A 20,970-nucleotide genomic window follows, 5' to 3' on the forward strand; every position below is an offset into this window, starting at 1 on the left:
AAGAAAACATTGTGATGCGACAAAGTATAGCACAAAACACAAGACAACACAGAACAGGAAATAATGTAAATAAAAATAATATGAAAAGAGACTGGCATGTAGTAAATTTTAGATTAAGTAATACCATATAGTGCCAAGTAGAGGTACCTTTACTTTGGTCTGGGGTAGTGCTGTCTGAGATTCTCTGCATCTGTGTCTCCACACAATCTTCCCAGTTGGGCCTTGACTCAAAGACATCATCGCCTACAGACGGGGGTCGATTTGCTTTCAAACTACTTTCTATCCTGAACTCAACAGAGGCTCTGTCTCCTTTGGTTTTATCACACTCTGTGCTCTTTGAAGAGTCCAAATCCTGAGAGAATCCAGCAGGAAGTTCAGGCTGACTGGATACAGCATACTGTAGGTTAGGAGACTGTGTCGGTGAAACAGGCATCTGGGAGGATAAAGTCTTTGCTTTGGTGTAGCTGCTGTCTATTTTAGTGTGATCATCTACAACAGACATGGACCATTCTGAGTCACCAATATCTGCTACAGATTTAGGCCTTTGATTCTGTTCAATGGAGTCCCCTTGTTCTAAAACTTGGTCAAAGCTGGCTGCTTTTAAAGCTATTTTTGGTTTAGATGTTGTGTCTTCAATTTCAGCAACAAGGTCTTTGGATGGAGTGTACATTGAAGGTGATGTCTGGAATTGTTGTTGACTAACAGTATGAACTGAGGCACTAGGGGAAATTGTAGATACTTGGGTGGATATGGGCATTTCAACAACAGAATGTTGTTCATCTTCCACTGAAGAGTCAGAGGATTCCGGGTCTTGCTCAGAATAAACTGTTTGTGTTACTGTATAAGTGGCAGTGTCAACATTCGGTATTAATGTGTCTTCACAGATTCCATTATCCCCCGTGGGACTCTTTGGTTCACTTTGGATAGGAAAATCATTCTGTTCTGGATGTTCTGGTTGAACACGTTTGGTTCCAGTTTTACTAAAGCCATCAGGTTCCTCAGTAAGTCTGTCTTGATGAACTAAACCATCTGTAGGCATCTCAAATGAAGCTATTGCAACAGACTCACTAGCACTGAAATTGACTTGCTCAAATTCTTCACTTGGATCTTCATTTATCGGAAAAAAGACTAACCTTTCTTCTTCTTCCTCCATGGTCCTTTTGGTCATGTCAATAGCGCCACCTCTGGTCATCTCAAATAGCTTTCCCTCTTGGAAGAGGAAAGGATTTGGTGTCCCCTCTTCAGTAGGGGTTCGTCCTGGAGTTGTGTCAGGTGGGGTTCCATGAGAACGTCTGTCTATACACAAAGCAAGTATTTTCTGCTCCTCAGCCTCAATTTTTGCATCGAATGCCTCATCGTCTTCCACTTCAGCACTCCAGGGAACCAAGTCTCTTGGAATAGACAGTGGGATTTCTTCTGGCTTCTCTTCATTGTCCTTTTGATAAATACATACATCTGGCTGGGATTCATCCTGCACTACCTTTGTAACAGTGGTGGCACCTACATTGTCGATGGGAGAAAGCACTTTTTCAGAAGTTGTGCTCTCACCAGTAGATTCAACATCACCATCCTTCTCAATGCCCATTTTGCTCTCTGCTGATGTAATAATGAAATCCTCCTTAGTTGTAGTCTCACCAATCACTATACTATGGTACTCTGAAGGTAACTGTTCATAGTCTTCCTCCTCGTTCTCTACATGTGTTTGCATAGATGGAATGTCTATGCATGTCTGTAAATCAACAATCTTTAAATGAGCATGCACCTCCTCCATTTTGTCTGTGGTCTCTAAAACCTCAGTGGTTTCTCCTGAGAACTTGTGAGTTGATTCATCCAACTCAGGACTGTCATAATCATCATCTGACAATGAGGAATGTAAGGGAAATACTGGACAAGATTCAGCAGGGTTCTCCGAGTACTGCTCTTCTGATGTTATGGTTAACATTGTGTTAAATTCTAGTGAACTTTTATGTTGTGACAGCACTTCTTCCTCTTTTGGTTGTTTAGAACCACAATCAAAATCAAATTTTACCTTTTTAACTTTTGCATCCTTTTCCATTTCATCAAATGTTTTGATCTTTGCAGCCATCTTAAACATCTCTTCTTCTGGAGTGAATTGCCTTTGTAAAGCATCAAAGTCATAAAGATCCCCACTGTCAATCACCTTTTCTTTTTGCTCCAGGGTCATGGAAATGTACTGCATATCTAAGGTATCATGGGTACCTTGGGATGACTCACTTTCTAAGTAAATGTTTTGTTTAGAAATTAATTCTTTTCCCCCAGAGTCAGAAATGAAAGCCTGACTTGTTGAGAAGACCCTTTCAGTGTAACTCAGCTGACCAGCTTCTTGACCAGTGGGACTTCCCTCTAAAGAGTCTTGACATGGGGACTCCTTGGTTGGGCTTGGCTCAATAGAGTCTGGGGATTTTTGGGATGATCCATCTTCTCTGATGGGAGTAGTCTCAAGCGAGTCTATTCTACAGAGAGTTTTAGTATCACTCATGGTTGCAGGCTGCAGAGAATCCAAACTAGAAGGTCTCTCTGGTGCATCTTGACTGTGATGGCTATATTGTGGTATCTTCTCAGACTCACTAATTACATCCAATTTGATCAGCTTCATGCTATCTTTACAGGTATAATCACTTTTCATATTATGTGCTGATATTTCACTCTCTAATTTCATAACTTGAATTATATTTTGAACTATTGTCTTTGAATTAGCAGAAGACGGTGACTCAATATTGGTGGATGGAGAAGATGATTCAATCTTAGAATCATAAGGTGATTCAGTCTTGCTTTTTATGGAGGTTACTGAACATAATTCACTCTTGTCACTCTCCGCTCTTTCATGTGATGTCGATCTTGATTGGTGAATTGTCTCCTGATCCCCTGGATATCTGTCTTCTGTTTCTGTACTAGTTGTACTGGAAGAAAAAACGACTTCTGGACTATTTTGAGGGGTTTCAGCAAGTCCCAAATGTTTCTCACTGTCACCTGTGCTGGAGTGAGGAGTCCTTGTCCCTATACTATTGCCAGGAGAGTCAGCTAAGGCCTCGTGTTTGTCACTATCAAGACTTTCTTCCAATGCTCCATCATGTATTTCACTTTGAAGTAAGGGTTCACCTTGCACCATTGCAGTAGCAAATGCGGTGATTATGTTTGATTTACTTGGATCCACTGCTGCCTGGTGTATCTGCTCCTCGTCTTCCAAAGAAAGGCCATCACTACACATTAAATCATATTTACTTGCTTCACCTGAAGTTCGCCTAAAGAGCAGATATTCAGGATTTTCCTCAAGTTCTGCCTTAATATCTGCACTGAAATCCTCTGATGGTTTCCTGTCTGGGCTGATCTGAGGTTCCACAGACAATCTCCTGTTCTGGTAGATGTTATTTTCATAATACATTCTCTCACGTATCAACCGCGGGTCTTCGTTACTTAATAGTTCAGAACATATTTGTTGTTCCTCAGTTTCTGGTTCCTGTAATGGTTTTCCATTTTGGTCATTTGCTGTATGTTTACCGAGCAGGTCTTCTGGAGAGCTTTTCTCTTCAAAGTTAAAGATAATGTTGGAAGTTACAGCATGATCACCTTCGATTTGGATGATTGTTAGTGGTTTTTCATGAACTGCTTCACCATCATCGATCACTGGTTTATGCTGAATTGTGTTTTGGTCAATATGTGATGATTCTTGAAGTATCTTGTTTTCTACTACAATTTTTTCTTGTAAATGCTGGGTTGATTCTGGAATTTGGTTATCATATGTTGGAGGAACCTGCATCACATCAGAACTTGCTTCAGAGGGAATAGTTGTAATTGCTCTTTCTTGTAAATATTGAGTTGTTGCTGTCATTTGGCTATCATATGTTGTGGGAATCTGCACCACATTAGGACTTGGCATTTCAGAGGTTACAGTTGTAATTGTTCTTTCTTGTAAATGTTGAGTTGTTGCTGTTGTTTGACTACCATATGTTGGGGGAATCTGCACCACATTAGGACTTGGCATTTCAGAGGTTACAGTTGTAATTGTTCTTTCTTGTAAATGTTGAGTTGTTGCTGTTGTTTGACTACCATATGTTGGGGGAATCTGCACCACATTAGGACTTGGCATTTCAGAGGTTACAGTTGTAATTGTTCTTTCTTGTAAATGTTGAGTTGTTGCTGTTGTTTGACTACCATATGTTGGGGGAATCTGCACCACATTAGGACTTGGCATTTCAGAGGTTACAGTTGTAATTGTTCTTTCTTGTAAACGTTGAGTTGGTAGTGTCATTTGGCTATCATATGTTGGGGGAACTTGTATCACATCAGAACGTGCTGCTTCAGAGGTTACAGTCATTGCTTTATGTTCAAAAAGTCCAGACTTGCTTTTTGATGGATCCTGGCCAGTCTGAAAAGCCTTCATCAGCTCTCTTACAGACCTAGTTTCCTCTAGCTGTTCCGTCTGTGACTTTGGGGATCTGAGGGATTTTGGAGGAAGCTTGGCTGGTTTTTCTGTCTCTGTGACATATGGCTTACTCTGGGAAGTACTGACTTTTTGTGATTTCCACTTTTGACTGTCCCCCTCATTCTCTTCTTCAACCTTCTTCTGCAGTGCATTAACCTTGTCCTTAATGGATCCAATCGGAGTTTCTACAACTCTAGGAGACACAGGAACATGTCCAAAGACAGGTTCAGATCCACCGATAACTGCATCTTCTTCAAGAGACTCCTCAGACTGACTCCTACTCATACTTTCCAAGTCATCCTCTGAACTGCCGCTTGCAAACTCCCTCTCTTTACGCCTTTTCCTTGCTGGCTTTTTGATTCCTGCTGGACGGTGTTTACTACGTGTCACAACAACCTCTTTAAAACTTTCTTGAACACTATCCTCATCTTGCGAATCATTAAATGGTACAGGCGTTTCCTGCAGACACTGTTCTAAGTCACTGCTGAGATATGAAATCATACCTGAAATATCCCTCTGAGGAGGAGAATTGGATATAATGTCTCTTGTGATTCGAACTTCCTGAACGAGTGCCTCTTGGACTTCAGTGATATTTTTGCTTTTGGATTCCGCAACATCTGTCACTCTGAGAAGGACCCACTCCTCATCATCAATGGTTACAGATCTCCCAATAGCAACTCCCCCTTTTGTATCATCCATTGTTCTGTCACGAAGAATCTCTTCTACCTTCTCTAAGTCCTCTTTCACTTTTTCAACAATTTCAAATGGCTCATCCACTTCCTCATCCCCAGCCTTGTCTGATCGCTCTCCGGCATCAGAGGAGCACGATTTTTCTGACTTTTCAGAGGTATGAAGGACTGACACTTTAATCAGGTCCTGCTTCATTTCAGAAACCTCTGAAAGTAGATCTGGACTTGCGAGTGTGGCAGGATCATGTATGATTTGCAGCATGGAAAGCTCTGTTGACTCAGATCCATCATAATCTTCCATTTGAACAGCACAAATAGTTTGTAAAGAACAAAGGGGGAAATTAAGAGGACAAAAGACATTGGAAAACTAGTCAGGGCCGGAGCAATACAAACTGTCTTCAGTTCAGATGTTGAGGAAACTACTTGACAGAATGAAGAACATTGCTAGATTTATCTAGATTTGGATCCGAAGGATTTGGGAAGGCATGGGAGCAGTTAAGCAAAGCAAAGAGAATTACAAAGTGAGGGCAGGAAATGGGTAGGAAATAACTTGCTTAAACATGTTATATTGATTCAAGTATCCACTCATACACTTAACACAAGAGGGAAAGTATAAAGAAAAAACAAAGGATAAGTAATACAGAAACCTGTGCACAAAGAACAAATGAGGAAAGTAATCATAACACAGAGTTGATCTGTACCAATGAGGCATCTCAAGATTGTTCTCGACATGAAGAACTCATGTCAACACAAACATAGTTAGCATTTCAAAACAATGCCCTTATGCAACACTGAGATACAATCAGAGGCTTTTCACATAAAACACTTTCAAATTATTAAATGCTATGGCTTTTTAGTTATGCAGATCTTTCAGTCAAACATGGAGTTGTTTAACATATGGGAATTTGTTATAAGTCTGAGGTAAATGATAAGAAAAATGTAGGAAACCAATAAACACAAGTGAACAAAGGAAACAAAGAATGTGAGTGATAAGGATAAAAAAAGTCACAAATTATGCATATTTCAAAAAAGATATCCTCACATTCAAGCAGACACACTCACACACATACATGTGCAATAATATAATATGTGTAAGTCAAGTTATTTCCATGCAAAGGAAATGATCCATGCAAAGGTGACATTTGTGGCAAGCAAATTAAGTGATTTCATTACAGGCAAAATAATATGTGCCTGGTCAGTATGATTTTGATTTTAGGGAGAATGGTTTGTTTTCCAGTATCTCTTTTGGCATGTAACACACTAAACATTTTAGAAACCATCATGCCAGAAGCAAGATACCATTGTGAGAGAATAGAATTGGATGTAATGTTTCATGAGAACAGCAGACCATAAAAATAAAAATGGAAGAAGGGATGTTTATCAGCCATAGCATAGCAATCAGGGATCCACAAATACAATTTCTCTTAAAATCACTTATACAGTAAATATGCTAAATATGTTAACAATGTACTAATACATTGGTAACCTACAGTTACAGGAGTTATGGGGGTTAAAAAGAATGAGAGCAAAAGCTGTCTATACTGTATATATATTTTTAAACTTAAAAATTGCTTACATTGCTCATGTGTCTTCTCACTCTATAAAGAAATTACATTGAAACAGAGAGTTAATCGAATGGAAATTACAGAAAAATCCATGATCTCTTTTGCAAAGACAACATTTACAAAATCATTTATTTATTTTTAAGGTGTAATATAGGTATTTACCTCATCATCTGCATCTTGGTCAGAATCAGATTCCTTAAAAAGTAAGAGCAAAAAAAATCAACTGTCAGATTAAATTTAGCTAAACTAAATATATTTTGATTAAAAGGTATTGGCTTTTTGTTGTGTCTATGTATGCATATTACATACAGTATATGTGGTCGTGAGGTAATATCATTATGAAAGTGTTTATCTTACCTTTGAGTAAACAGGTAGGCAGATGTTCAGATTGCATATTGCATTGTGGTTTAGACTGCGATACGTTCTTGGTTCTTTTGTAAAAGACAATCTGCCACATGGTTCTTGAGTGCTGTCACGAATCTGTTAAAAACAACCAATCTGTAACTTTGCTCACCACCAACTGACAATTACACAATACTGTGGCATCATAGTTAAACTAGTAGGAAACATTGTGGCGTACTGTAACACGTTTAAATCTGTAACCTTTTTTGTGCAAACTTCAATATAATATCTACATAGTTATCTACTATAAATAGTGCTACAAATTATAACTTACTTTGATAAAGAGAGAAAGACGGTTTTCCTTAAAGGCATAGAAGCTGAACACATGGTGCTGTCCACTTTTGGTCAGTGGGACCAAATTTCCAAAGCAGTCTGCAAAGATTGGCTTTCCCTCTAGAACCTGTAGAGATAAACATACCATCATGTAGAAAAGTTCATCTCAAATGCACTAGCAAGACTAGCTGAACCACACTTACCTCGACATCTCGACTACGAGCCACTTCAGTGAAGTTCTCCTGCTGCTCCAGAGTTTTATCCATCTTATCATCCGTCATACAGAAGCAGCGGAGTCGTGCTTCTATAGGGTCCAATGTCTTGGCAAAGATGACAAACTTGGCCATATAGGGAACACAGATGATCTCGCGATACAGCTGACTGGAGAAGTTCACAGCCTCCTGGATCTGACGGCAATCTATAAGCCAGAACCTGGGAGGAAAAACAAGTATTTTAACGATTTGTCAAGGGAAAGCAGTCAACAAACATTTGTCACTGCGTCTGAACTCACCTTGCTGACACATTAGTGGTAAATGAAACACACTGGTTGATGAATGTTAGCGGTGTGGATCCAGTTATGTCCTCCCATTGTGCTGGAGTCGTCCCACCTAGAAAAGGAAAATTATTAGAACTATTTACACCTTCTTATAAAGGCACTTACTTACAAAAGATATGTTTTACTCTTTATTCTCACATACCAGTAATGCTACATAATAGTCGTAGAGTGGGGGTACTGCTTGTCCCGTCACTGGTTGGGCTTTTAGGGACAGTAATAGTCATGGTGATGGGCTTGTGAAACTTGCGTCTTCTGGGCTCCAAAGTAACAATTGGGCTGAATGTAGCCTTATTACCCAAGATCTTCCTCACCAGATCCTCACTGATTGGCTGGGCCTAATAAAGGATGAGATTGAGATGTAAGTGGCAGGATGGACTTTTTATTTTTTTATTTCATCCCCTCCCTCTAACCAATTTAAGAGTAATATACTGCTAATTAAATATTTTACAGAAGGGCATAGCTAAAAAACAAAAAACAAAGAAAGAACTTTTTCCATAGAGTCACACTTTTAAAACAAACCCTAAAATAAGACTTAAAGACAAAATAACAATGCATTAATATAACTTTTTCAGTTTACCAATAAATTTTTTTACCATTACATAAAAAAATAAAAATTGCTGCTGCATTGATATATAATATAGCTCAATCTCAATTGAGTTAGCTTTAATGACACAAAGAAGTTACTAAAAAATTTTGTACTATTGATCTAGAGTGGCAAATAATCATAAAAATGGTACAGTGTTGCCTCCAACATCGTTTGTGAGAAAACTATCTAACACAAATCAAAAGGAAAATTAGAAATGCCGATAACGCCTTATTTTAAGGTGTCTTTGTTACACGTTACACGTACTTACTATAGAATGAGCACAAAATTATGCATAATTACATGCATAACCCTAAAACAAACCCTAAACCTAACCCTGTAGTAAGTACATGATGTTAATTAATATTACTTAATTGTACAGTACTTAAATGTATAATTACACTGTAACAAGGACACCTTAAAATAAAGAGTAACCGAAATGCCTTCTTTAAAAATTAAAAGGTCAATGATGAAGATTGCTTTGCATAGTGGATTACCTGTAGCCCAACGCGTATCCGTTTAGTCAATGCTCCCTCTGGGAACACAGCCTGGACCTGTGGAACAAGTATGCTGCTTAACACCCCACCCTCTGGACCGATCAGATGACTGTCCTGCTTAATGCGGGACACCACTGCAAAGTATTAAAAAACAAAAAACAAAGAAAGAACTTTTTCCATAGAGTCACACTTTTAAAACAAACCCTAAAATAAGACTTAAAGACAAAATAACAATGCATTAATATAACTTTTTCAGTTTACCAATAAATTTTTTTACCATTACATAAAAAAATAAAAATTGCTGCTGCATTGATATATAATATAGCTCAATCTCAATTGAGTTAGCTTTAATGACACAAAGAAGTTACTAAAAAATGTTTGTACTATTGATCTAGAGTGGCAAATAATCATAAAAATGGTACAGTGTTGCCCCCAACATTGTTTGTGAGAAAACTATCTAACACAAATCAAAAGGAAAATTAGAAATGCCGATAACGCCTTATTTTAAGGTGTCTTTGTTACACGTTACACGTACTTACTATAGAATGAGCACAAAATTATGCATAATTACATGCATAACCCTAAAACAAACCCTAAACCTAACCCTGTAGTAAGTACATGATGTTAATTAATATTACTTAATTGTACAGTACTTAAATGTATAATTACACTGTAACAAGGACACCTTAAAATAAAGAGTAACCGAAATGCCTTCTTTAAAAATTAAAAGGTCAATGATGAAGATTGCTTTGCATAGTGGATTACCTGTAGCCCAACGCGTATCCGTTTAGTCAATGCTCCCTCTGGGAACACAGCCTGGACCTGTGGAACAAGTATGCTGCTTAACACCCCACCCTCTGGACCGATCAGATGACTGTCCTGCTTAATGCGGGACACCACTGCAAAGTATTGTGGGAAATCCCGTGTGATGATGCGGCAGATTCGCCTTTTCTCCAGCTCCTCGGGAGTGTCCAGTTCTAGTGTGAAAATGACAAATCCAGTTGTTCCAAATGACCAAAGTCTTCATTTTATTTCATTTTAAAGATGCTCTCCTTCTTTACCAAACTAAACTTTTCCACTAAGCACAGACCTGTTCTAAAATGTTTGAAAAGAACTGTCACACAGGATCCCAAATCTATACCACCATTCAAAAGTTAGAGGTCAGTGAAATGTTTTTTTTTTTTTTTAACAAATTTAGACTTTTATTTAGCAAGGATGCATTTAAATTGATTAAACGTGAATGTAAAGATGTATAATGTTACAAATATTTAATATATATATATAAATTTATGTTCATCAAACAACGTATCATGGTTACCACAAAAACAGCAAGCAGTACAACTGATTTAAACATTGATCTTAAACACCAAATCAGTATATATGATTAGTTTCTGAAGGATTAAAGGCTGCTGAAAATTCAGCTTTGGCATCTCAGGAATAAATTACATTTTAAAATATATTAAAATAGAAGCTATTTTAAATTGTAATGACATTTCATAATATTGCTGTTTAACCCTTGGTGAGCATAAGAGACTTCTTTCAAAACTATTAAAAAAAACATTACTGACCCCAAACTTTTGAATGGTAGAGTATATGGTGTCAGCTCACAGCATTATAAACCAGATTACAGTTCTATTAGTATACCACTTGCCAATTTAAGGTGTGTTACATCAAACAAGTGTCTCACTCACCCTCATCCATGCCATTGAGTATCTGATTCAGCTCCTCTTCTGTATGCTCACAGTGATGTTCTCTCCAGCTCTCTCCTGTCTCACTGCGCAGAATCACCAACTCCCTCTCTGTCCCACGCAATGCAGCAAAGTGGGGGATCTCCACTATCACAGGCCTGAAAAATAACGGTGTTATTTCAGCCAAATGTACGGCTTTGGACTTGTCAAAGTGAGGGTTGTTGAGAAACAGATATCGCATCTGTGGAAGACATAAACACAGGTAAATGTAACATGCAGCAATGTAGGAACAAAACCATGGGTAATGCCATATACAGCACACACAGAGCAATGACCAATACAAGAAAATAACACATTTAAACTCAAACAATATTTAAAAGTCAACAAAGGAAGTAAAGGTAAATTAATGGAACACCTCTATTTCGGAATGATAAAAACAAACTCAAAAAATTATAAAATACAGATGGAGGTGTATTTAAAAGAATTAGGAGGGATATGTGACCGGTATCCAGTGGATATTTGGCATTAGGATCTCTCCTACCCGAGGAATTTGGTGCCGGGTGGACCCAGCTGCAGAATTCTGCTGACAAGACTTTCACCCTCATTAAGAGGAGGAGGGGCTGTTGGGAGGTGGAGTTTACTGTTCCGATCGCAGCCATTAAAAAAGATGTAAAAAAAAAGGCACACTGTGAATCTGATTTACTGAACTCAGATTTAGAGAGAGAGGAACATCATTGTCACTCCTCCAAACTAGAGATGGCAAATGTCCTAACCAGGTGAGACAAACACTAAAAGCTCATCCATGAGTTTTTGTCCTAACAGCTGCGACATTTTGTCCATCGCTTGGTTAAATCTACCTAAAATTGTTTCTTTAATTAATAAATGGAAAAATACTAAAACTTAAAACTAAAATCTATCCACTGAATCTCATTGGTCCAAAATTCACAAAATAAACATCAAACATCATTTTACTGGCTGAGATTACATTACATGAGATTACATGGACAGCTGTTTCAGCATAGACAAACAAATTGATTGTCGCTGGAAACTTGTAACATCGCTCCTGGTTAGGACACGTCAAACATGTTGACATATTGCGCTACTTTGTCAGTCAAGACGAGACAAAATAGAGAACATATAACTGCATCATACACAAACAAAGATAGACAAAAATGTTCATGGTGATACAGCATACATTTTCAATTTTAGATCCCCTTAGACACCCCCTTACCCAAGAAACTGGGCTCCAGTGGGTCCAACTTCAATGAGCTTGCCTGCGAGCCCCTCTCCCTCCACCATAGGGGGCATAGAGGCCAGCCTGTGCCTCTTCACCAGACGACATGTGACCCGTGTAGGTGCTGAGCACTTTCTAGGTGGCACAATAATGCGTAGTCCATTGTGACGACAGCCACGCATGGCTCCACCACGGGCATCCACCATGAAACTGACCAGGAAGCTGTTTTTATAGAACAGCAAGTGACAGTGAAACACACAACACAATGTTTAACATCTTCATTAAAACTACACAGAAATGAAATACTGCCATAAATGCATTACATTCTCGTTTATAAACTTACAGAAGCCACCTAGGCCATGCAATATTATTTTTCTGTCTATTTTTCTAAACTTACATTATAGGCTCTGTGGGCTTCTCTATGTTTGTAAACAGTTATTAATTTTGCAATTCTCTTTGGTGCCATTTGAAATTACACACATACCAGAAACATTTTGGGTTCCAATAGTTTTCTTCGGTGATCAAAAGGATTAATTTCTGTTAAACCCTGAGCATTGTTTTTATTATCAGATTGTGTTGCCACTATGTGTTGTACACTGATGAACACTACCGTTCCAAAGTTTGTGGTCGGTACGATTTAGTTTGAAATATTTTAAAAAATACAGTAAAAATGGTAATATTGTAAAATAGTATTACAATTTAAATAACTATTTCACGATTTGGTGCTGAAGAAACATTTCTTATTATCATCAATGTTGAAGAGAGTTGTGGTGCTCGGTATTTTTGTGGAAACCATTATACATTTTTTGTAGGATTGAATGAATAGTAATTTTGCAATGTAACAATGACTTTTGATCAATTTAATGCATTCTTGCTAATGAAAGGTATTAATTTCTTTCTTTAAAAAAAAATCTTACTGACCTCAAACTTTTGATTGGCATAATGTTATTTTAAGTGTTGCTTTATGTTATGTATTGTTCATGAAGTTTATGGAGAATGTCTACAAAATAATCTACAGTCAAGTCACTGGAGAATTTAGATAATAAAGAATGATAACCGTTGAACATGCTCAATATGCAGTGGGAGGATACCGTAGTTGTTGAGAAACACAGTGTCTCCAGTTTCATAACACCCATGTGAAAGATACTGAAGAATACTTAATATTTTTCATGGGGATATCTATGAATACGGAGACATGACTCACTGTGTTCATCAAAGCATGCTGATTAAAATTTTAATAGGCACAAAAAGGTTAATTTAAAAAGCTCAAAGCAGACAGTTGTTATGTATACATGCAATAATGAAATAAAAGGAGATGAAGTGAGGAAGCAAAAAGGGCACATGGAAGAGAAGTGGAGGATCACCTGCTGTTGTCATTGTCAAGGCATGGGGTGGATCGGCTAAAAGCAGAACAAAAGACACAATCACGAACAGCAGAGAGAGAGGCAGAGTGATTTAGGCAGATGACGTGAGTGTAATAAACGAGAAAGAAAGAAAGTCAGCAAGAAAGAAAGAAAGAAAGAAAGAAAGAAAGACAGAACAATGAGAGGAAATTGAGCAGCTATCATTCATGATCCACAATAGTGGCATCTGATGCAATGCCAGCTTTGACTAAACATACATATCTTAGTATGTACTAGCATGTACAACGGGGGGAGGCAAATGTGTGTGCGTGTTCATGTCCGTTTTAGTGTGTGTGAAACCTACTAACCCTGACTGCAGAAGAGTGCTAGTTAGCACCACATTATCCAGATGTTCAGCACCCCAGCTCAATCGATATGACTCATGTTCTCGAGAGAATGCAGAAACCTAACAAACAACATAATCAGACTATAATATATCATCGTGACTCGTGTTCAAAATTGTTCCAAAACGTCCGATTTTGTTGTGAATTTTGACTTAATGGGTGGGCTAAAAATATTTTTATGGTATAACTGTTGTATAAACGCAATAAGCCCTGTGAATCCATGGTTTACAGTTAATTTAGAACAGCTAAGAAGATTTTAACAATGCTAACAATTAGATTTTATCAATTAGCATTATAAACCATGGCTAACAACACTGAGCCAAATGTTAGGTGTACAAATGAGGTATGATGGTTCACCTTATTACGCTGGTGGCTTGTGATCATATCCTCAATCAGCATTCCTTCACCCCTGTAAGCAAGATGACTGGGGGTCTCATGGGACCTGAGGTAGGACAATGTAAACAGGTGAGTAAAACAGCATTATGTGTGGGTACTTCTTATACTTGTGAGAGTTAAATTCCCAAAACAATGGCAACAAAAAGGCTCAAACAATGATGTGAGCTTGGAGGGTTCTGGCTCAAACAATGATGTGAGCTTTGAGGCAGGGCTAACAGTAATAATCTGTTTAGCAGGAATGAACTTGTCAATGGAAATTTAAATATTGGTTTGTCTGTTTGTATATGTGCATTGGTTTATTTTTTTACCGGTCTAAGTTATGGGTGTAGCTCATGTTGTCCAGGTAGTGCCCAGGTAGAGAGTCATCACCAAGCTCTCTCAGGTCCTCTGCTCTCAGGTATTCCCCTCCATCACCTGTCATTGTGTCCTCACCTGCTCATACACACATTGACTAATTGATTGACACTGTCAATGAACTACTCGTTGATCAAATTACTGACTTGGGGCCAGATTCACTAACAGCTTGCACCAGCTCAAACCCTCTTTGGTGTTTAAAAACTGCTGTCAGGATTTACTAAAGAGACACAGCAAAAAATTAGTGATGAAAAGATATTTTTGCATGTGCATTTGTAAGAGTTACTCTTTCAGATGCAAAATGTATGGGAAGAGAGTACTTTAGTGAATCAAGCAACACGATTTACTAAGTTTTAACAATGCTATCTCACAACCAATTCACAAGTATATTACAAGGTGGCTAATTAGTACGAATTCTTACAACCTCACTCGTACGACCTCATTTGTACGATTTTGTTTTCTGTGAGGGGTAGGTTTAGGGGCAGGGTTATGGGTGGTCATTTGTACAAATTCACACCTCGTAAAAAATATAAGAATTGCTGTGAGATCAAGTTGGTTTTATGGTAGTAAGATTACTGGTATTTACACCATTATTTAACACCCAAAAAAGCATGTCTCAACCCATTTTGCGCCTGTGTACTTTCCACTCCCTTTGATGCTTTTATGGGATTGTGGTCTCAAACTAATTTGTCCTTTTCAGTAAATCTGGCCCTTATTGGTTAAGTGATATATCGAATAGGCTGTAGTCAGGGCCTGATTTACCTCATATCGTGACATCGGCAAAACAATTTTTTGGGTCCCCCTTCCTTATTAATAGGCCCCAGCAAACAAAAATATTTCGTAATCAGTGGAAACCGTTACAGTGTTTTCTATCGCAATAAGCGCTTGCATTCAGACAATAAAAATGTAATGTCTTTATTTGTTTGAGAATGGAGAAAGGCCGTTCCATTAATAGGCTCCAGCGTCGTGGCCACATTACCACTTCGGGAGTGCATTATTTCTCTAATAATTTTAACAGCCTGGTGTCACAACCACACCTCAAGATATTGTTCAGATGATTGATTTCAAGATAAACCTTCCGTTGCAAATTCCAAAACGTCATTTTAGAGCTAATAACAGAGGCTTGGGCCATTGATATGCAGGCTAATGCAGTTATTAGAGAGAAAGAAAAAAAATTATGTGTGTGTGAATAAGCGCGTCTGTGTGTCTCTCAGCAGTGTTCAGCAGCAGCGTCTACTAATAGCGAATCTTTAAGTTGAACTGCTTCAAGAACCTCCCTACTGAGAAATGTCATGTAGCTTTTGAGCAGCAAAACTATTTTACTGATAAATTCGCAGGGCCGCGCTGATGACAATCTGTTCACGTCTCCGCGTGTGTGCGCGAGTGCGTGTCTGCACCATGTGTGCGTCTGTGAGAGAGAACGGGAGAAAGAATTTATGCATGTGATTTCCATACATAAAAAGGTGGAAAACATGGAAATAGTTTGTCATTTTTTACCCTATTGTTTGTTATATTTATTTGCTCAATGTCCTCTGGTGTTTTGATTCTCTCAATGTTGTAGATAGACCATAGTATAACAAAAAATATTATATATCTTCTCATTGTGTTTGGGCCCCCCTGGACGAGCGAGCATAGGCACGAATGCTTATGTGTAAATCCGGCCCTGGCTGTAGTTTAATAAACAACCCAAATCACGACTTGCCATTCAATTCTTTTTCTTTGGACAATGTATTATATAACCTCTCATTTTCTGACCCAATATAAATGTAAATCCTTTTTAAAATTCAGACCAAATAGCATTAATTCTTAACATTTGGGTTTTAGACAACGTGACAGTAAAGACTTCAAAATAAACCAATAAAAAACTAAAATTAATAAAAAAATAAATTATATTAACCAACAACATATTAACCATAACAAGCACTGTTCACCCATTGTGTAGGTACTACTAAAACTAAAATACTCAGTGACTCACAGATATCAAGTATTCTCATTTTTATGATTTGAAAAATTATCCCCAGATTAGCACAAATAACTGAGAACAAAGTTAGTTTTTCATAGTTTAGTTTTCTACACATAATATTCATGCCCGTTCCAGTTAGCACACAAATTGCAAACCACACGTTGGAATAGATACAGAAGGAACTGAACAGATGTTTGGTAATGCAGTAAGTGTAACGTTAGTAATTCAATAGGTCAGTTCAGTTCACTCTATATCTATACCCTGTATACCTTCGATCTCCATAGAGACTTCAGTAAAAAGCTCCTCCTCCATCTGATGTTGGGCTACAGAGGCACAGCAGCTTTTAAACAGATATATGAAATCCTGATTATGTATAATAAAAGTCAGTTATAAATCAGTATCTTACCCTCCTCATCAGACACATCTAGAACTTCTGTCATTGTCTCTGGAACGTTCAGCTTGTGTTTCTCTGTCACCGTCTACAAAAGTTGAAATGAAAAAGGGATTCAACATTCTTGTATGGTTTATGAATGCATCAGATATTCTTAATATTTAAAGGCATGGATACATACGGTTGTCGTTGTGATTATTTCCTCAGTAACAACTTTCAGAGTGTCCACCACTGAGATGTACCCCAGACGCTTAGCAATAGAGAGTGCTGTGTTCCCATTCTGAGAGAGAAATAGTGTGAGGTTAGAGAAATAAGATACAGAATTAATATAATTTCTGTGAGTATGAGTGTGTTGCTCACCATAGTGACTGCATTAGGCTTGGCTCCATGCTGCAGCAGGACATTGATAATGTGCGTATTTCCCTGCTGAGCAGCTTGGTGAAGTGGTGTGTAGCCATTCTGAAATAAAAAAACTCCATCAGTACAGTAAACAGCTCAGAAATAACATAATAACAATCTGAATGCAATGCAAAAAAAATGAAGCATTTAAAATAATGCAATTCTGATAGAATATTACAAATCATAATAATTGCACAAAATTACAATCTGTCATAGACATCAGCAATATTTCTCAGTCACAAACTCAAAATGCATGGTCACACAGCTCATACTTACAAAATGATTAAATTAATAGTTTTTTTAAGTAATAATTAATTGGGTTAACAAGTCACATAATGAAAGAATATACATTAATAAATATATGAAACTCTTACCTTAGTTTTTGCATTGACATTCTTCCTTTTAATATCAGAAATGCACCAACTCTGGATCACTTTAAAAAGGTGATTAAGGCGCATTTATTTAAGCTTGTATTTAATTAATTCTAGTATTTTTGTATTGTTTTTTTTGTGTGTGTGTGTTGTTGTTTTACTGTAGCGCTTTGGGTTTAGGAAAAACGCATTACAAATAAATTGCATTATTATTATTATTATCTTGAATGAATACTTTTATTCAGAAAGTACACATACAATTTTTCAAAAGAGTTTTATTTCAAATAAATGCTGTTGTTTTGAGCTATTCATCATTTTCTAGAAAAAAAAAATCACAGCTTTAACAAAAATAAAAGAACAGCACAACTGTTTTCAACATTGATAATAATAAAAAAATATTTCTTGAGCACCAAATCAGCATACTGAAGACTGAGTAATGATGCTGAAAATTCAGCTTTGTCATCAAAGTAAAAATTCACATTAAAAAAATACTGAAATAGTTATTTTAAATTGTAATAATATTTTAAAATTGTACAGTATTTAATATATTTTTGATCAAATAAATGCATGTATATGTATGTATATATATATAGTATCCCTCATTTTAGTAAATTGTGGGCATGTTGTACTAATTCTTTCCCTGTTTTTGTCTGCATATCATGTGTGGGGCTCTGTATAAATTAATAGATGCATAATATTTGATAATATATTTGAATGAGGACCCCATATCTCTTTCACAGATCTCCCTGCAGTCCCACCTTGGTGGTGAGTGAGTGAGATGCTCCAGCCTCCAGCAGCACTGCAGCTGTCTCCATCTGACCTTCACGAGCGGAGATGTGCAGAGGTGTGTATCCATTAGTGGTGGAAGCGTCAGGATGAGCCATGTGCTGCAGTAACAGCTGCACAATCTCTGTCTGACCCAGACGTGACGCAATGTGAAGGGGTGTCTGGTCCTCCTGGAGGCAAGAGAGAAAGATATAGTATATTTAAAGCTTCATGTGTAGTCATTAATCTGTATTTTCACTTTATTCAGTAAGTGTTTTTATCAACTGACTCTGGCCATGGCATCCACCAAAGCGCCGTTCCTTAGCAAACATCGCACCACCTCCATCTGTCCTGCCCTTGCAGCCATGTGCAATGCCGTCTCGCCACGCTGAGGACACACACAATCAGTACATGAAATGCATTGCTAGACCTTTTTGAATTTGTTTATTTAGAGGAGAGTAGAAAAGACAGCAAATGATATCCAAAACTCCCAGCATGAGCTAAAAAAGTAGGCACTGAAAGTAGGGGTGTGCAATGGTTATATAGTCTAGATATGTATAGGCAGATATACTGTATATATAGATCTAATAGCTGCTGTTTCTATGGGCTGCTACACGTAATCCGTCCGCTATATTGGAATGTGTGGACATTCGACTGTTTGTCTGCAACGGTAATTACACGCATGAATGAATATCTGTATCTGCAACTAAACTAACACAATACAAAAAGACGAAGCCATTAGAAACATATATAACATAGCAACATATATAAGTTATATAAGTTAGAATGCCAGTGAAAATAGTTACAAAATAAAGCCAGAGAAGAACCGATCTGTGTCTCTGAGCAGCACAAAGCAGTGTTTCATTACTGAATGAATGCATGTTTTTTTTCTCATATTTAAAATATTTTGAAAAATCATTTTTTATATTCACAATTTCATTTTTAAATCTCGTAGTATTATTTATGCTATTGTAATCCATATCACCTCTGATTTAAATACATCTAAATGCCATATCAAATGTAGCTTATGTCATCTATTCTATGCAGTGCAAAAAATTGATTTTGTTGATATTGATTTAATTTGATTGGTAACAACTCTACATTGTCTTACTATAATAATTTAATTTATTGATTAAACCTAAGAATTTGACATAGAAGATTTGCTCTCAAATCAATTTAGGGTGTCAAATAACACACCTTATACTACTGTGATCTAACCAATGCAAAGAATATTTAAAGATTTCGGATTCAGCTCCATTTCGTTACTGAAAGAATGCATGTTTTTTTTCTCATATTTAAAATATTTTGAAAAATCATTTTTTATATTCACAATTTCATTTTTAAATCTCGTAGTATTATTTATGCTATTGTAATCCATATCACCTCTGATTTAAATACATCTAAATGCCATATCAAATGTAGCTTATGTCATCTATTCTATGCAGTGCAAAAAAATGGATTTTGTTGATATTTATTTAATTTGATTGGTAACAGCTCTACATTGTCTTACTATAATAATTTAATTTATTGATTAAACCTAAGAATTTGACATAGAAGATTTGCTCTCAAATCAATTTAGGGTGTCAAATAACACACCTTATACTACTGTGATCTAACCAATGCAAAGAATATTTAAAGATTTCGGATTCAGCTCCACTAAAGGCCTAAACCAACCAAGGTACCAGCACAAAAACACAGTAAGCAGTTTTTCGACAAAAATAAAAAAAATACAATTTTTTCTCAATATCACGCAGCCCTATTAGAAATATTTAAATATGGTAATGTCCAATCTTGATGACTGTGTACTCACAATATTACAGACATCAGGTGAGGCTCCATTCTGTAGCAGCAGGAGAACAATATTGAGGTGCCCCATAAATGCTGCAACATGGATTGGGGTCAGGCCGGACTAGGAAGAAAGAGAACAGAAAGTAGTTACGTGTACATGCACCAATTTTCGTCAGTCTAAATGAATCCAATCCGATTTCAGGTTCTGGATGTTCTGTTTATATGAACTCTAAACCTTCCTGTATGAGCTAAAGGAATAATTCAACTCTATGAAGTTTAATTATTAGGCTTGAACTAAACTCTAAAAAGTCACATGCCAAATCAGATATTGTTATCAGAAATAGTATGCAAGATTACAAGTCACAGACTACTAAGACTCTTACCTCAGTGACAGCTTGAATTGAGGCTCCATATTTAACCAGCAGTTCCATGACTTTCACTCTGTTCTTTTTGCAGGCAATATGCAGAGGAGTGAAGCCATTCTGACAGATACAAAAAATACATCAGTAACGCTCATTAACCCGCTGGGACACACTTTTTTTCAAAGACAAATAATTACCAGTGCTCTGGCATTAGGATTTGCTTTCTTATCCAGTAGTAATTTTGTGACTCTGTAGTGACCACAGTGGGCAGCAACATGAAGGGCGGTCAGGTAGTCCAGTGTGACATCATCAACCGGTGCCTTGTGTTGCAGCAGGTGTTTCACGCATTCGACGTGATCACCCTGAGCAGACATGTGCAGCGGGGAAAGGCCATTCTGTGTGTGCGTGTGTTGAAATACAGAGAAAGAGAGAGGAAAAATACAGATCAGCTTTAGATCAAAAAGTAATAATATAATATTTAATAATAATACTGTTTAATGCAG

The 20,970-nt window shown here is 37.2% G+C and overlaps 1 protein-coding gene across 1 annotated transcript in view; it reads right to left on the minus strand.

The window, feature by feature from the left end:
• LOC107564962 (ankyrin-2-like) overlaps positions 1 to 20,970 on the minus strand; it is a 50,042-nt gene that overhangs the window by 12,399 nt on the left and 16,673 nt on the right. The window contains exons 12-36 of the mRNA XM_016250146.1: positions 20,665 to 20,862; positions 20,489 to 20,587; positions 20,128 to 20,226; positions 18,607 to 18,705; positions 18,311 to 18,508; positions 17,556 to 17,606; positions 17,143 to 17,241; positions 16,964 to 17,062; positions 16,798 to 16,870; positions 14,383 to 14,506; positions 14,036 to 14,120; positions 13,643 to 13,740; positions 13,296 to 13,331; positions 11,929 to 12,153; positions 11,239 to 11,337; positions 10,701 to 10,855; positions 9,775 to 9,986; positions 8,072 to 8,264; positions 7,885 to 7,981; positions 7,577 to 7,805; positions 7,375 to 7,500; positions 7,056 to 7,178; positions 6,861 to 6,893; positions 6,710 to 6,731; positions 148 to 5,427 (exon numbers count right to left, since the gene is read on the minus strand). Of these exons, the coding sequence (XP_016105632.1) occupies positions 148 to 5,427; positions 6,710 to 6,731; positions 6,861 to 6,893; positions 7,056 to 7,178; positions 7,375 to 7,500; positions 7,577 to 7,805; positions 7,885 to 7,981; positions 8,072 to 8,264; positions 9,775 to 9,986; positions 10,701 to 10,855; positions 11,239 to 11,337; positions 11,929 to 12,153; positions 13,296 to 13,331; positions 13,643 to 13,740; positions 14,036 to 14,120; positions 14,383 to 14,506; positions 16,798 to 16,870; positions 16,964 to 17,062; positions 17,143 to 17,241; positions 17,556 to 17,606; positions 18,311 to 18,508; positions 18,607 to 18,705; positions 20,128 to 20,226; positions 20,489 to 20,587; positions 20,665 to 20,862 (8,152 nt within the window). The remainder of the gene's footprint in view (positions 1 to 147; positions 5,428 to 6,709; positions 6,732 to 6,860; positions 6,894 to 7,055; positions 7,179 to 7,374; positions 7,501 to 7,576; positions 7,806 to 7,884; positions 7,982 to 8,071; positions 8,265 to 9,774; positions 9,987 to 10,700; positions 10,856 to 11,238; positions 11,338 to 11,928; positions 12,154 to 13,295; positions 13,332 to 13,642; positions 13,741 to 14,035; positions 14,121 to 14,382; positions 14,507 to 16,797; positions 16,871 to 16,963; positions 17,063 to 17,142; positions 17,242 to 17,555; positions 17,607 to 18,310; positions 18,509 to 18,606; positions 18,706 to 20,127; positions 20,227 to 20,488; positions 20,588 to 20,664; positions 20,863 to 20,970) is intronic.

This window comes from Sinocyclocheilus grahami, unplaced genomic scaffold (assembly GCF_001515645.1).
Source record: "Sinocyclocheilus grahami isolate Dianchi unplaced genomic scaffold, SAMN03320097.WGS_v1.1 scaffold25.1, whole genome shotgun sequence".
In the NCBI taxonomy this organism is placed as follows: Eukaryota; Metazoa; Chordata; class Actinopteri; order Cypriniformes; family Cyprinidae; genus Sinocyclocheilus; species Sinocyclocheilus grahami.